The following is a 17,593-nucleotide window of genomic DNA, read 5'->3' as shown; positions in this document are numbered from 1 at the left end:
AAGGTTATGGTAACATCAAAGAAAGAACAAAATCAGCAATGGGATGTTCAACAAGCACAAGTGTGTGACCATCATGTCTTCTTTGGCTATATAGTACCCTAAGAAAACTGCTGAATTTACATGAAAAAATATGTGCAGTTATTCACACCTCTGACAATTTTTGGAATTCAGTTGGAACTCAAGCAATCATTGTTTCAATTAGACAGTCAAGTTTGTCACTAATCTAACTCTCAGAGATAGACTGCATTTAGATTATTAAAGAATTGTAAGTTAATGCCACAAATTTTAAGTCCTACCATCATCTGTGTAACTGAGATGCTTTTCAAACAAAATTATGGCCTCAATATGTCCACAAAGTGGCGTAATGGTCCGGCTGAATTTAGCAGTAACAGGTGAAACAGACAATTCAGGAATCACAGATGGTGTATTAAAATATTGTCTAAATAGGCATATTTTCTTATTTAGGCAGAGAATGCACAAATTTGTTGCATCACCTCCTCAGGCTTACTACTTTCTAAGGCAATGATTCTTAAACTGCAATTACTACAGTTAATTAAAGATCCAGAATAAAAAAAAGAGTATAGAGTATGGTCCACATCTGTCTACAGGAACAATACTTTAGTAAACATAAAGGGCATATATTCACTTAATGGCTGCTCATGGTCCTGAGTGTGTACTATAGTCCTTATTGGGTTAGGGAAAAAAACAAAACAAAGAGGTTCAAATTTCTTTTTACACTCAGGAGGTCTTTAGATGGGGCATTCAGCTCTGTAGTGTTATATCCCATGTAGGGCAGAAAGAAAGTAAAACAGAAGCCATTTGGGATATGCCCTAACTAGAAGGTAGCAGACGGCAGATAATGAAGAAGAAAATGCAGAATGAAGCTACACAGTGATACGAGGAAACATTAATGTAGGTTAATAAATAAAACATTTAAATGTTTAGAACTGCTTAAATTATTTATATTTCTGCTCTCTTAAAACTGCCGGCAAAAAAACACTGTTGAAAAGAGTGAGAAACTTTGGCAGACACTACACTAGCATACTAATGAAGATTTTTATGGCACTAAAGAAGCTGTTGCAGCTGAAGACATTAAAGGGATGTCTGCTAGACTGTGTTTGTTCAGCCGATATACTGGGCTCGCATAGTACTTTGATAAATAGGGGAACCAAATGAATTAATGGCTCAATTTTTTTCAAATCTATTGGTTTATTAGCAGTAATATTATTTAATATTTTAATATTTGTCTTAAAAATATAATACATTATTATGCATTATTATTTCTAAGTGATTTTCGTAGGTCTTAGTTAATAAGAAATACAGGTAAATACAACATCAAACGAACAAGTCATTCACTTTGCCATTATTTACTTTACAGTAATAAAGAAAAAAAAAAAGTAATAAGTACTAAGTACATCAGCACTTATTTAATTAATCATCAACAGGTGGGCAGAGCTCTAGAAAAGCAATTTCTTTGTCAGTTTATTGGTCTAGAGCATTCAGGTGTGTGTTAGCACAATGCCAAGATGGAAAGACATAAGCAAAGGTCTTAGAGAAGCAATTGCTGCGCATTAATCTTGAGAGGGTTATACAACCATTTCCAAACAATTTGGAGTTCATTGATTTACACTGAGAAAGATTATTACTGTATAACTGTAGCGCATTCAAGACATTACATTTAACCCAAGGTTGCTCCATGCAATGCTCAGAGTAATACAAAAACGTACTGCATTTCTGTATGGGCAAAGCTACATCATATGTTTGTAAAAGTCATGTCACTTCTGCATACCCTGAATGCATTATATACATGGTCTAATAACCAGTGTGCTGGCAACCACCCCTTACTTTCATTGACCAGGTAATCTAACAGTCTGCTGTAGATGTCAGAAAAACTTTGACTACAGTAAACCCACCATACTGTAGTTGCTGGTCCTGACAACAATGTCAATGTCCTAAACCATATCCCTTTTTTTATCATACTACTAGTCATCTGTTATCTAATTTTTGCAAATGGATCCTTAGTTTCTAACTGGGAGGACTGTCTATCAGGGTTAGCAATATCATCTTCAGCACCACACCATAGAAGATATGATTCAAGTGTGTGGTATGCTTTTGTGATAGTTGTTTTTAAAGACTATGTGTCTGTCTAGTATTCACAAAGTCTGTAAGCGTGTGATGTGATACTGTATGTAAAAAGCTGCCAGTTGAGTGTGAAAAATTTTTCTTTAGTAATATTAGTAAGGTGATTTCACTAGATATATCTGAATGGAAGGAAAAGAAGGAAGCAAAAAAAGCCTCGTCTTTCACCTACTAGGGCGGCAACGGAAGAAAAAAGTTGATGAAACTAACTTCTGGTAAAATCTTGCATGAGAAACATTCTCCCACACAACCAACTGCATCGGCAAGCAGTTTGCACTACTACCTGGGCACATTCCTGTGCCAGTTCTGCTCTCAACACGATAGTCTCATACTCGGTATGACTATTGGAGACATCTATGCTGGAGATCACTGCCTGTCCCTGCAGGGGTACCAGAAACAAAAAAAATTACCTTCTTTTATGCACTAGGCTGGGCCATCATGGCAGGCAACAGGCCAGCAAAGGGGGCTGCACAGCTCTTTTTTAGCTGCCTTTGCTTTTCATACACCTACATAAGCAGACAGTTTTTGCTGATGTATGGCTGTGGTTATGCTCGATATCATAAACAAAACAACTGCAAAAGTGCATTGCATTGTTAAAGTAGTTGATAGCCCTATAATTTCAAAGCTAAACACCAAGTCCAGGCAATCTTAAGATGGCAGCACCATCTTAACAGCTCCAACCATCTCTAACAGTCAACATGGGGCTCCTCAACTGAGCAGCTTGTTTGAGAAAGTTGTAAACACATGCACATGCTATTAGGTTCTAAATGTCTCCCATCTGTGGAGAAATAATAAAGGATGAAAAGCATGACATGACATTACATGATGTTTCACCCCTTTATATATTTTACAAATGTAAATACACTGTGTAAAGCTGTTTAACTGTGTTCCCTTTTTGGGATACGCTTGTACAAAAATATAATCTGTGTTTTTATATGTATACGGCTATAACTGAACACAACTATATTATTAAAATTAAAATTAACAGATAATACCTTCTAAGAAGAGATAAGTAAATATGTAAATAAGGATTGCACTATTTATACTATTTTTATTAAAAGCTGACTGTAAGGTAAATAGAGGAGACTGGGATCCCATGGGATACAACAAAAAAGTCATAGCAAGATGTTTTTACTTTCATGCAGCATGAGTGAGCATAAGAAATGAAGCTCACTAGACAAACAAAACATTTGTGTGATGCATTTGCAGCACTGTCTGAAATGTATGATGGGGTGTGGGTTTGTGCCTTGCGATGGATAGGCCTGTCCTCACCTATTGGCGCATGTGATTTGAACGTTTTTTAGTGTTCATTGTACATCTCGACTTTAAGAGCGCTTTTTAGAACGCTCTGCCCCCTCTCTCTGGGCTGACATGCAACTCCAGGCAATTTCCTCCTTATTCCCCTTACCTAGGCACCTGTGCCAAGACTTTTCCTGTCCAGACCAAGTCCTATCCCTTCCAAATTATCTATCTACCTAAATGACTTACACCAAGGCTGTTTGTGATTATACACTTAAGCCCAATCCCAATTCTATTTTCTACCCCTTCCCCTACCCCTTTGCCCCTTCCCCTTGTCCCTTGAAACATAGTGGAAAGGGAAAGGGTTAAAATATTTCCCCTAAGAAATGGACACCACTACAACACTGTTATACGTCATCATACGCATCCGTTCATTTACATGTACACATATGGCCGTAAGCAAAACAAACAATGCGTTATCAAATGCTCGGCAACTGCCGTGCTACTGAACTTTCATATTTGTTAGTAGCATGCAGTAAAGTGTATATGACATAAAAATATATTTTTGTAATATCGTGCAATCGATGCTATCCGCTAGCAAACTTTAGCGTTTTTTTTGCAAACGTTTCTTTACAGAACATCACCATAAACACAAACACAAGACTAAACGTAATATACATATAATGAAAACTTGTCATAAAAATCCTTGTTAATGGCAAAAATTTGTTACATTTATGGGTCTGCTTGCTCGAGTGAGCAGCCATGTTAAAAATTTCGCTTAGCCCTTCGTTTAAAGTGAGGTCCCGAAAAGGGCTATCTGGCCCTTGCCCTTACCCCTACCCCTCCTACCAAAAGAGAAATGAGACACCCCTACCCCTTCACGTGAACGTCAAACGGAGGGGTAGGGCTAAGTGTAGGGGTAAGGGGTAGAATTGGGATTGGGCTTTAAATACATCTTTTCATCAGTGAAAAGCAAAAGCAGTGGTTGCTAATGTTGTACCTACTGACTCCACTGAGTACATGAAGGTTTCCAGCAAAAATGCTTCCACCTCCTGACTCCTCAGAAGGGGTGATCACTCCTCACTTCACACTGGTTTCTGAGTGTACAGATAAGCACACTGCTCCTCACCCCACCTTGACTGTGGGCATTTTAGTAACTCAGATGCTTTTTTTTTGTCAGACAGTCAGCAAGCTGTTCCTGGGTAAAAAAATAAACGTTCCGCCAAATACTTTAAGAGTGAATAAGCTCCTTGTTATTTTTCATGTTTATAATTTTCATGTGGAGTCTTCATTCTATGACAACTTTCACAGAAATGAGAGTTTTCGTCTTTTTACACAGGCAGTAGGCAGAAAGTGCTATTTGCTGTTGCTTATGGTAAATGGATAATCAAGTGTAGACAAACAACTGCATTATCACTACCATCTGCAACCATCTGCAAGGGATGAAGTTTGCACAGCTATGGTGCTCTAGACATTTTTCATATTTGGCCAACAGATGTGTGCAAATTTACATTTTTATTCCATCAGCATAGTTATATTTCTGTCATGAGTGAAATCAAAATTTTTAATTAAAACCAACACAAAACAGTTAGCTCCAGAAGTTGGTTTTGGTACCAAAATTATATTTGATCATATATTTAATTTCTTCACACCAAGAAGCATTTGCACAGTAGAAGACATTCAACAAACAATAAACATTTCTCATGTTCACCTAGTTTCTTAATAGTTGAGAAGGTAGTAATTAAGATACGAGGGACATTCATGTCAAACCAGGACTTGAAATGCTGGGATAAATCAACTTGGGTAAAAGGGGATTACTGTATAAAGAGAAATAAAGGTAATTTTTAACTCTGATAATTTTGTTCTGTTAATGAATGCCCCTTATAATACCACACACCTGATACTACAAGAATTCATGCAAGTTCACTGCCATTATTTTACATTAATGTTAGCCCATGTGCAGCCATAAACTATGGCTTTGGGTTTGCTTGAAAATTATGGCTGTGTCATTTCCAATGTGATTAGAAAATTGAACCTACTCCATTCTCTTCTCTGGAAGAATTTTAGTAGAACCTTCTTCTATCCTATCCTATCCTAACCTATCCTGTCTTTTTCTCTCCACACACTGTGAAGAGACAGCTAAACTCAGTCATTCCTACACAATATTGTACATCTTTTGTGATATGTGGCCTAACTGACAGATCATACCCACTGTATCTAGAGATCCTTGTGCCAAGTAAATGACAGATTATAAACTATTGGAACTAAACAGAGCTCCCCCATACATCACTCTGTAGTAGTGTATGCACATTAGAAAATATGACTTTACAAACTTAATCTCCTAGGTGCCACTGCATAATTAGATTTATTATTTTTTTTTTTTAATAATTGTTGACATGCTCTCGTGGTAATGTAAGGATCAAAATTACCTAAAATATTACCTTTTTTTCTACAGATTTACTGCCATTTATTATCATTGCACATCAAAACTAACTGTGTGACCCCTGATTCCAATTACAAATATTATCAATTGTTATTAAAAATTAAAAAAAATTAAAAATAAGAAGGATTTTGTTAACTTCTCAATGGTTCTAAAGGTTAAAAAGGTATGCACAGACAATTTTTTTGGGGCCAGACAGTTATTATTCATACTGCCACACTCACATTCCATACAAGGTCACTGGAAGCTTAGGTGACAATTTGTGTGCATGGGACATTTTAAGTACATTTATTAATATGGAGTATTTGAATAAGGAATTATTGTTTGTGAGAATGTTTATGGTGAATGCTTACTTGAGGTCAATTGAAAATAAAGAAAGTGTAGTGTAGATTAGATGAATATGGTATAAATGCAAAAGATGATTAAATGCAGAAAATCAATTCCATATAATGTTTCATTTTTAAAAGTACCAAAGATTTCAATTTTATTAAAAAAAAAACATGATAATTAATAAGTATAAAGGGATATATATTGCTTCATTTTTAAGTTTTTATGTACGAGTTATGCATGCATCAGTCACAAATTGTCTTAGGAAGTCCTGGGGTGCTGTGTATGAAATCCCACCTTTTGACTGTCAGAATCACAGAAGCTCAGGCCAAAGTAGTCCTTCTCCAGCAGGTTTAGATGCTCACATACCATATCCAGCAAGACTTGACCTTTACAGGATTTCTGCACTCATTAAACATACAACACACGGTGGAACATGTTTTATATTATATAAACAGGCATACATTTGTTACATACAGTACTTGGCATTTACATTGTTCTGTCCTTTTCCCATTATAATACTAGCACAAAATACTATCGCTAAACAACAAATCCTAATTTGCATTTAGAATTACATTTTAGTAACCCCTCCCCCCCAACACACACACACACACCTACCCACAGATACACATAGAGGAATTACTACTAAGAGCGGTATTGTTAGTCATTAATCCTGCCTCCACAAGATATTGATTGGAAACTTGTTTTGGTCTCTTTCTCTGTTAAGAAAAGAGAGAAAAAATGCATGGTACATACACTAACGGAAACACTGTAGCACTTAAAATCTTACAAGCATTTAAAAGTGTTCCCAAAAGCTCTGTTTACCGCAGTATGGGATTGAACTGGGTAAACAGGATGGTACTGAACAGCTAACGGCATGACCAAGCTTAAACATGTACTTGTCTTGAAAATATTTTAAGTATTATAGCTATACAGTTGTCAAGACCTCAAGAAAGAAAAGGGTGGCAGAAGCAAAGTACTTAAGATGCCGGCTTTCCAAGTGCCACTCTACAAAGACACCAAGCATTCACCACCCAGGGAACACAGTTCCCACAGCAACAGGGAGAAGAAGCAGCTGTTTCCATGGAAACAAAAGTGACTAGAAGGGCTTTTCTCCCTTTTGTGTCTGTGTGCCTCCTCCCAAGCTCTAAAAGCTCCATGAATCAATGTTTTAAGAGAGAGGTTGGGGAGTGGTGACCAAAGCTCCTGGTGTACAAAAACTTCAACAGTCATATTTAGTTAGTAGCAAAGATCACACAAGGAAGTGGACTACTGTAATATTAAACGCTAAGAAAATTTGATTGAAGCAATCAACTCTGACACCTTGAATTGCTAGATGCCATCTAAACTGGTGGATAAAATTTTCTTAGCCTCACTGCAGTTACCACGCAAGAGATTTAAGCAAACTTGTTTCCAAGGGTGATTTCTAAATAACAGATTTTGCCTGCTAATCAGAAAGCATAGATATCAAATTCTAGAACAAAAGTGGAGGAGTTTAGACTAAAATTAACATAATGTTCTCTATATACATCTAGCTTTGTCTACATAATATTTATTTACTCTTATTTAGCTAAATATCCAGCATGTCTCAAGGCATAAATAAAACCAGTCTGTTCCTTTTATGGAAATAACTACTGATACTACTGACATACTATAGAACTTCTCTTATTATTATCTTTTGTCTTAATCATTTAATATGTCTAATATCTACTCCATAAGCATGTGTGTAAACATAAGAAAGTTACATGCTTCCTTATTAAGGTGTTCATTACATAGTAGTAGTTCATTAGTATTAGTAATATATGAGCCCCGGAATCAAATTGGAATGAGGAGTCAATTACCAGTGTTTTTTTTTTTTTTATTATTACCGAGGAAAATAATATATTGCTTCAAGTACTGTACACGCATTCCGCACATTCTAATAGAGGTAATAGGAATATGAATGAGCTCTCGCTTCAGTTACTCCTTTCAGTGAAATCGCTGGAGACGCTGCCACACCTTGCACATATTAATGCACAAACACACATGCACACACAGACACTTGTGGTCCACTACTTCTTTGATCATTTAAGGTACAGTAGCATTATTTTTCCAACTGGCTACACAGAGTACTAATTTAACACCTTTAAAATTATATATTTTTTCTTTTTAAGACTAATGTGGTATGACTGGTATCTACTCCTCCATCCTCAGTTCGTAATTGAGAGGAATAGTAAATGCTCATTGTGATTCAATAGTTAGATGGTTCATCAGCCATGACACTGAATAAGTAATAGAAAAAAAGAATTTATTATGGACAAAAACATGGTCAGTTTTGAGCATGGGTGGGAAAGGACACTGGCCTCGAATGCACCGTCTGCTCTATTAACGCCAAATATCCTCTCTACAACTAGTCCATACAGTATAAGCGGTGTGTCTATATAGACGTCCATATAGGCAACCTATGCAACTGCCTATGGCGGAACTTTAGCAAGGGGCCGTGAAATAAATTAATCATATCTAAAAAATAACAATAGATTGTTAATTCCTTAAGCTCTCCCCAGCAATGGTTGTCTGACTATGTGATGTGAGGTTAAGTAAACAATCCATTATCATCATCATGTCTAATAGAGACAGAGAAGACAACTGAAGAAGGATATGAGATTTATTAAATGCCTTAATATCAAGGCATATTGTGTGTGTCTGTTTGTGCATGCTTTTGTGTGTGCACACGTAGGCGGGAATGCACCTGTGTGTGTATGTGTTTGTGTGTTTATGTACACACGCTCACATGCTTTGCTTTGCCAAGTATGACCTTGAATTTTTCATTAAATTCTAGCAAAAAACTTTTAAGGCACACATTTTTATTTTGAACAACTGGCACGCTCAAGTCCTGATGCTCAAATTCTGGAAGACAGTTAATTCTCATTGACTATTTCCTTGCCAAATCAGAACCAACCTTCTGTCCGTTGTCTGACCAACCGTCTCGGTTTGGTATGGTTTTGTACCTTGTCAGGCTGTATGAGTTCATCTGAGAACTTGATGGAAGCGTGGGTTTGAATGAGTGAAACTCATATGAGTTGACTTGTTGAGCAGCAGTGCTACCTTGCAGGGCTGTAGGACAAGAGTTTGTACTGTAATGGCAGTTGCCTATGCTTAATACTGTATTTACGTTTGTTTTAGGTCACTGTAACTTTGTACTGTATTTACAACTTTGAAAGTTGTGGGATTCACTGCCTAAAATCTAATGCCCCCATTTTATCTTTCCTGGAGCCGGCCCTGTAGACCAACATAATACATCCTGAAGATCAGACAGAGTAGGGTTATCCATAAATTTACCAATACAAAAAATCCACCTCTTCATAATGTGAGACCATGACATGTAAAGACATTTCATCACCACTATCCTATCCAGCTAAAAGCACACTATTATTAGTAGCCCATTCCCTGATGAGGATGTAGTGCAGGGGTCTTCAACTAAAATTGCTTGAGGTCCGGTAAATAAACACTCCTCACCAGCTAAGGTCCGGACAACCCAAAACAGACACTGATGCTTTAGGTGTATCCAATATATGTTTTCATATGGATAAACATGTCTTTTCGTATCTATAAACAGACCAATTTACATCCTTCACAAATTGGATCTCATTTTAATGCTGTTCTGTCCTTTATGTTGCTTTGGTACAAAATAATTTAATTGAACCAGTAACAATGTCTGACAAAAATATGATGAAGGAAACTGTGCAAAATGCCTTCATCTCTAAATCTGAACAGAACATAAATTAATTTAAACATTAACAACTTAAAAGTTGCCAACAACTTAAAAATTAACAACTCCTTTACTATTTCCCCATCTGTAAAGGGCATGTTATGTTTTCCTAAAATCCCGTGTATTCTCAGTGAACATTCATATGCTCATTGCTGAGTGGTGAGTGTGTGAGAGAGGACCTGTGTAGATCGCTCATACTGCACTTTAAGCTCATTTATTTTCCTCGCCCTTACCTCAGACAGCTGGGGGTAAGTTTCTTCAAAGTGTCAATGTTTAGCTTCGTAATGGCGTTTAATGTTTCCACTTTTAACAACCGCAACAGAGTTCGAGCAAATAACATACACAGGCGTGTAGAGCTTGATGCAGGAATAATAAATGCACATTTTCCCACCCATTCATCGTGGAAAACTCTCCAAATAAACTTTTCAAATTTTTTAACGTGACTTTTTTTTTTGCGCTAATCTGTCTTTGCGCTGCTTTCGCTCTCTTCAATGCACGCATGACTGCACATCTGAACGTATCGGTTGGCGTGGCAACCTGTGGTGCCGTAGGACCCATATGGCTCTACTAAGCTGACCTTCACGTGCCCGATATACATTTTCTTTCATTAGAAAATAGCGTTTGCTATATATATAATTTTTTTTTTATACTTAGTCAAAAGGCTTCGTGGTCCGGATGGACGCATCTCGCGGTCTGGATTCGGACCGGGGTCCGCCAGTTGGTGACCCCTGATGTAGTGGTTAGAACTGTCGCCTTGCGCCTACAGGGTCCGGGTTCGATTTCCTGCCAGGTTCGATTCCCATCTCTGTGCGCATGGAGTTTGTATGTTCTCCCCATGCTTGGTGGGTTTCCTCTGGATATCCCGGTTTCCTCTCACAGTCCAAAAACATGCAGATTAGGCTAATTGGCCTTTCTAAGTTGCCCTTAGTGTGTGAATGTGTCTGTGCCCTGCGATGGATTAGCACCCTATCCAGGATGTCCCCCGCCTAAGTCTCCTGGGATAGGCTTCAGGACCCCATGACCCTGAATACAGGATAAGGTGGTATAGACAGGAATGAGTGACCAACAAACGGCTCCAGCAAAGCCCGCTCATTGTCCATCATTAGCGTGTCGTTTGAGAAAATAGGCATGGACCTCATCGGCCCTCTCCCAGAGTCAGCAAAAGGCATAAATTTATTCTGGTGTTTGTCGACCTCCCAAGGAGGTCCCACTCCACAAAGCAACATAAAAAAAACATTGCAACTATCTTTATTCAGCCGAGTGGGGTGTGATGTGTGCCAGCTGTTGCAGGTGACGCAGATCTGCTTGTCAGTGTACCATCCACAGACAGATGGGCTTGTCGAGAGATTTAACCAGACACTGCAACAGAACATTTAATAAAGTTCTCCCAAATCTCTCTAGTGTTAAACAGCACATACTAAAGCATAGTTTGGGCAAAAGCAAATTTAATGAACGACCCACACAGCTGCGCAAATTCCAGGTTGGCGATCACGTCCTGCTGCTCCTCCCCAGTGCCACCTGTAAATGCCTTGCCCAATGGCAAGGACACTTTACCGCAGTGGAAAGAGTTGGAGCTGTGAACTACTGATTGCAACAGCCAGGTAAGTGCAAAAGCCCTAAGCTGTATAATGTGAACTTACTAAAATGGTGGATTTAACCTATACCATGCACCTCAGCTCTCGCGTCCCTTTTAGTTGCTGAACAAAGCCTCGATCTTGGTAGGGCATGACATAAAGACTCTGCCTGGCGCAATTGTCCCCCCAGCACCCGTACCAAGCCCCAGAAGCCCACTGTCAAGCAGAAAACTGCCTTCACAACAGACCAGGACTACTGGCAGTATCAGGTTCTTCCCTTCCGCCTGCATGGGGCCCCAGCCACTTTTTAGTGGCTTATAGACATCGTCTGCTGCTGCTTACCTGGATGATATGATAATCCATTCTCATAGCTGGGAGGATCATTCGCACCATGTTAAACTAGTCCTTGGTGAGTTACGGAAAGCAGGGCTCATGCTGGATCCCCGAAAGTTTGAGGGTTTTTTTTTTTATAATGCCTAGTGCCTTCCATACAAACCTGTGGAGCAGTGTTATGATCTGGGGTTGCAGATCTACTGTAGGTTCAGTTATGTGCCAAAAAACGAGGTTAGCTAACTATCTGATTATACTAAATAACCAAGTTTTTTCCCATTCATGGACTCTTTTCTTTCCTAATGACATAGGCATAGTCCAAGAGCCAGGATTGCTCAAGCTAAATTGTGAAAGAAATTTTAGGGAACATAAGTCATTTTCACATATGGACTGGCCACCATAGAGTCCAGATCCTTAAACCCATGAAGCCCTGGAAAAAAATTACACTATGCAGTGGTCCAATCCTCCCATTATCAATTCAGATACAGTAACTTTTGTGGTGCGGACAGGGTGGGGGGATAATGGGAGAGTAACCTGTACTATAAAAACGACTGTATAAGAAAAATTTAATGGTTGTAATGTGATGCCTCCGGTGATCTGTTTGTTCCATTACGTTAAAACAAATAAAAATAAAAGTTTTTTTTTAAAAACTTAATGCATATCATAAACATCTGCAGGATCTTCAGTAAAGCTAAGGAGGCAATTTCGTAATTAATCTGAGGCAAAGGGTCATCACACAATCTACTTTTACTCCAATCAAAAGTACAGCAAATACTGTATCTATACTCATATTTCTAAATGGCTTTGCTTTACTAATAACATTGGTGTGTACTATTTAAAGTGGGAATTTTGCTGCTGATTATTATGTGTAATTGCGTGACTTCCCTTTCCTTCGAGACATGTCTAATAACGTAACAGGTGTTTGAAATCAGAAGCAGAGCTGATTGCAGACAGCAGTGAAAATAGCAAATACACAATCGGGAATCAGAGAGAGAGAGAGAGAGAGAGAGATACTATTTAGAGATACTATTTAGATAGAGTTTTTACTATTTTTAAGGCTTCTGTGAGCTAATACAAGCCCTGCACTTTTGATGTGAGTACTTGAATGTAAGTTTTTATACTTCTGTATGTTTACTTAGATACACAAGTATATGGAACACTTATACTTATACTTGAGTAATATTTGTCATATAAATTCTCTACTTTTACTCAGAACAGGTATACAGTAAAACCGCGGATTGCGAGTAATGCGGTTTGCGAGTGTTCTGCAAGATGAGCAAAAATTTTTAATAAACGATTTTTCTCTCTGTAATCTTTAACCTGTCTAATATCAGCCTTCTCTTTGTGTCTCTGTGCACACGCATCATTGGTTATTGAGGTCATTGGTTTTGAAATATGAGCCCGCTTTCGGAACGAATTATGCTCGTAATCCAAGGTTTTACTTTATTAGTATATTTTGCCCACCTCTGTTGGTGGAGTAGGTTAATTGTTGTTTCCAAATTCTCCATAATGTGTGAGTGACTGTGTGTTTTTATGTGCTCCCTGTGAAGTATTGGAACCCCAACCAGGAGAATGAGTAAAAAAATGGGTAAGAGTAGATTTTAGATCAATTTAACTGACATTAAAATTTGTTTCTGGCAAACAGTAAATATATATGCAACTGCCATACCTCCACTCCAGTTTCATACTCAGTTCCATCCAACAGCGTGACTTTCACAGGAACTGTCTTTGGTTTTTTGGAGGATTTCTGTGGGGACCTCGACATCCTGCTGGATGTTTTCTCAGATGAATCATCTGTGTCACGATGTTCATCAGACAACTTTGAGTCATGATCCTAAAAAAAAGTAATGCACAACATATTGCAACATAGGGTATAAAAAGTACAGCATTTTAAGAGTTCTTTAAAATAGTTTTCCTTTCCTAAAATAGAATTTTCCTTTAAAAATATTAACATACCTAAACTAATAAATACATTTCCACTGGCCATAATTAAGACAACAGTAGACAATACACTTTGAAAGCATGATTAAATATTAATATTATGCTCTGTGTAATGGGTTCAACGCTTTTTGCATGGGCAGCACCATAAAGCACGGAATTAGGCAAGGTCTTAAGGCGGAAAAGGGTAATTTATTGTCGCGTGCGTGCGGATCGTGGGCTCTGAAGATAGACCCAGGTGCAGGTGGAGGTGCGGGTCATGAGCCTCCCAGTCCTTCTTTGGTGCCATTGTGATGAGAGCGGAGGCGCTGGAGCCGAGATGCGGGATCCGTAGCGTTGCATTGCCGCCGGGACGTGAGACAGAGCCGTGGTCGTGAAGGCGGAAGTGTTAGATCGGAGCCGTTAAGTCCGTCCGCGATGTCGTCATGCCAAAACGTGAAGCTGAGCCATAGTCGAGGAGGTGAGAGCGAGAGTTCAGAGCCATGTGATCAGTCAGCGAGGGTGTCGAGCAAAAACAAATGCGAAGTAAGGTCGTGGTCGAGAAACAGCAATAGAGGGCAATTTACGATGCGTTGTAACTGGGATACGTGGAAGGTGGGGTGAATGCGTCGCATAGACAAGGGAAGTAAAAGTCAGACAGCTCACGGGTTGATTAGCTTGGTTATTGTAAATGGGCTGATGACGCGTTGGGGAAAGCTTGCGAGAAAGTGCCTTCAGGGAGATGTCCCTGGTGGCGAGCATGACTCTGTCTCCTACATGATACCTGGGGGTCTTGGAGCGATGGCAGTCTGCCTGTTTCCTGTATGACCTGGATGCCTGCAGAAGGGATCATCTGGCTCGTAACCATGTACGCTTACAGCGGCGGACAAAATGTTGCGCCGAGGGGACCTCTACTTCCACTTCTTGAGTTGGGAACAGCAGTGGTTGGTAGCCCAGACAGCACTGAAATGGAGAGAGCCCTGTGGTGGCAGAATGTAGGGAGTTGTGAGCATACTCGACCCATGGGAGGAACTCCAGGTGGTAGCGTCACGAGTGGTCATACACCGGAGGGCGACCTCCATTGCTTGATTCTTTCGTTCCGTCTGGCCGTTGGATTGGGGATGAAAGCCCGAAGACAGGCTAGGAGAGGGTCCGATGAGTTTGCAAAAAGCCCTCCAAAAGCGCGAGGTGAATTGAGGGCCACGATCTGAGACTATGTCAGTGGGGAGGCCATGGAGACGAAAAACATGGAGGATCAACTGCTTTGCGGTCTCTTTGGCAGAAGGAAGTTTGGGGAGTGGAACCAGGTGGACGGATTTGGAGAAGTGGTCGATGATGGTCATGATGCAGGTATTCCCATCAGATGAGGGCCTGTTACGAAATCCAGCGAGATGTGCAACCAGGGGCGATGAGGTATGGGTAGGGGTCTGAGGAGACCAGCTGGAGGGCGGTTGTTGGGTTTACAGCGGGTGCAGATGTTGCAGGCTGCCACAAAGCTGGAAACATCCCTCCCCATCGTGGGCCACCAGAAGCGCTGTTGAATGATAAAGAGTGTTCGGGCAGAGCCTGAGTAACAGAACAGCTTGGATCCATGACCCCACGCCAGGACCTGTGAGCGCAGACAAAGGGGAACAAAGAGACGATCTGGAGGGACATTGCTTGGGCCGGGCTCTTGAGTCAACGCCTGCTTGACTTTAGTTTCGATGTCAAGTTCTATGGCGGCAATGAGACAATGCGATGGCAAAATGGAGGTGCATGGTGCGGGATCCTGTGGGGGAGAGAACTGACGTAAGAGGGCATCAGGCTTAGTGTTTTTAAAACCTGGGCAGTAGGACAGGGTAAAGTTGAACCTGGAGAAGAATAATGAGCAATAATGATAATAATAAAAAATAATGGCTTGGCGGGCATTGAGCGGCCATTGAGCGGTGCCTAGGTACTCTAGGTTCCTATGATCGGTCCACACTATGAAGGGGAGCTCGGTCCCCTCCAGCCAATGTCTCCACTCCTCCAGCGCTAGGTTGATGGCTAGGAGCTCTCTGTCGCCTACATCATAATTCCTCTCGACCAAAGACGGCGGGAATAGAACGAAGCTTGTTGTCTCGTGGGGACCTTTGGGAGAGGATTCCCCCAACACCTACCACAAACTGGCGAGATGGGTCAGGTATGGTGAGAATGGGGGCTGAGGTGAACCGTCTTTTGAGGTCTGCGAAAGCCTTGTCTGCCTCCTTGTTCCAGCAGAATCGCGTCTTCGGGGAAGTCAGGGAGGTTAGGGGAGCGGCGACAGAACTGTAACCCTGAATAAAGTGGCGATAGAAGTTCGCGAACCCCAGGAACCGTTGGAGGTCACGTCGGGAGGCTGGCGTGGGCCATTGGGAGACGGCCTGGACCTTGGCTGGCTCCATCTCCAGTCTGGAGGGAGAGATGACAAAGCCCAAGAATGTTGTGGAGGTTATATGGAATTGTTGAGTTGTGGAGGTTGTATGACATTTATTTAGGAAAAATGGGGTAGGTAAGGGTTAAAGGAGGGAGGATAGAAAGAATGTGCATGTGCAGATCTGGTGGGCAGTGCCCTGCTGGTATGCAGGCACAGGCTGGTGAGCAGTGGGCAGCTGACAGAGGGCCCGCGTGGAGAGCAGCTCCTCCGTAGTTCATATGCTGGCTCTGCTCTCTGGGATGGCCGAACTGGCCCCTCCTAGCTCTCTGTGGGCACAGCCTCAAATGAGAGTCTTCTCTGACGTCCAGATAGCTGACTGTTCAAAGGCGTACTCGCCTCTTTGAAGTCCCTGGGACGCGTTCTATTGCACTGTTTGCATGTTGCTTTTTTGTGTTGTAGCGCGTGTCGCACTCTCCGCTTTAGGGAGTCCTCACAGAATCCAACAGATTTCGAGCTACATTCCCCACTGTGTTTTGTAGCATGGAGAGAAGCCCGCCATGCCTAATTCCACAGCCCTGCTCCTTCGCGCACCTGCAGAAGGCGAGGCCGTCTAGCTAGTGAGCTTCAAAGTAAGCGAGAAGCGATATTAGATTTGGGCGCACGTCCATCATAGGCGAATGCTGGGACATCTGCTAAAATACTGATACTTAAATTCATTAAAGCAACATTGATCAACTGAGAATTAAGACTCTGAGCCTTTGTTTAACTGTTCTACTTTCTTATATTTATGTTTGCCATGGTAAATCAATGGAGTCTTCGTTGTTCACTCTGTTTCCAGTAAAAATAACAAGTTGTCATGTTGTGTCCGTAACCCCATATGGATGTGACATGCTGGATTTGTATTTATGTATCATATCTCTATTACTGTATAGCATCTGCTCCTGGCCTTTAATGACATAATGCCTATAACTAGATATGGAAAGCATGAAAACCTACAAAACTGGATATGCCTTTTTTTGTCTAGGTGCCCTTATTGTATGCTCACAATTCCTATGACATAATTCCTATCCATATGAAAATATGTAAAAACTTACAGATTTACTGTCAACCACTTCCAAACCCAGGGATGCAAGTGAGATGGAAATACATACTGAAGAAGTGCAGGCACTACCACAATGTAGTTGTCCTTTTATGGACAACAGCCATTTCGGCTGCTCCTGGCAGGGGGTCACAACAGTGGCCCATACAATCCGCATACAAGCTTGGCACAGATTTAACACCGGACGCCCTTCTTGACGTAACCATCCCATTTGATCCGGGCTTGGGACCGGCACTGCATCCAATGGCTGGGGTATGGGCACTGGCTGGGAATTGAACCCTAGCCTTCCGCATGGGAGGTAAGAACCCAAACCACTGAGCCACCTGTGCCCTGTTTAACTACATGTAAACTTCTAATTTACTTAGGCCTTAAAATAAATCTAGGGAGTATTTTAGAGTGCATTATA

At 40.7% G+C, this 17,593-nt stretch overlaps 1 protein-coding gene across 2 annotated transcripts in view; it reads right to left on the bottom strand.

Annotated features, from left to right (window-relative positions):
• si:dkey-178k16.1 (protein 4.1) overlaps positions 1 to 17,593 on the bottom strand; it is a 70,788-nt gene that overhangs the window by 27,748 nt on the left and 25,447 nt on the right. For both annotated transcript variants that reach the window (XR_008356106.1, XM_053482469.1), the window contains exons 3-4: positions 13,467 to 13,631; positions 6,443 to 6,547 (exon numbers count right to left, since the gene is read on the bottom strand). Coding sequence is in view for 1 of the 2 variants with exons in the window: in XM_053482469.1 (XP_053338444.1) it covers positions 6,443 to 6,547; positions 13,467 to 13,631 (270 nt within the window). In the remaining variant the exon portion in view is untranslated. The remainder of the gene's footprint in view (positions 1 to 6,442; positions 6,548 to 13,466; positions 13,632 to 17,593) is intronic.

This window comes from Clarias gariepinus, chromosome 22 (genome assembly GCF_024256425.1).
Source record: "Clarias gariepinus isolate MV-2021 ecotype Netherlands chromosome 22, CGAR_prim_01v2, whole genome shotgun sequence".
Classification (NCBI taxonomy): domain Eukaryota; kingdom Metazoa; phylum Chordata; class Actinopteri; order Siluriformes; family Clariidae; genus Clarias; species Clarias gariepinus.
This window is presented reverse-complemented; position numbering and strand designations above follow the sequence as displayed.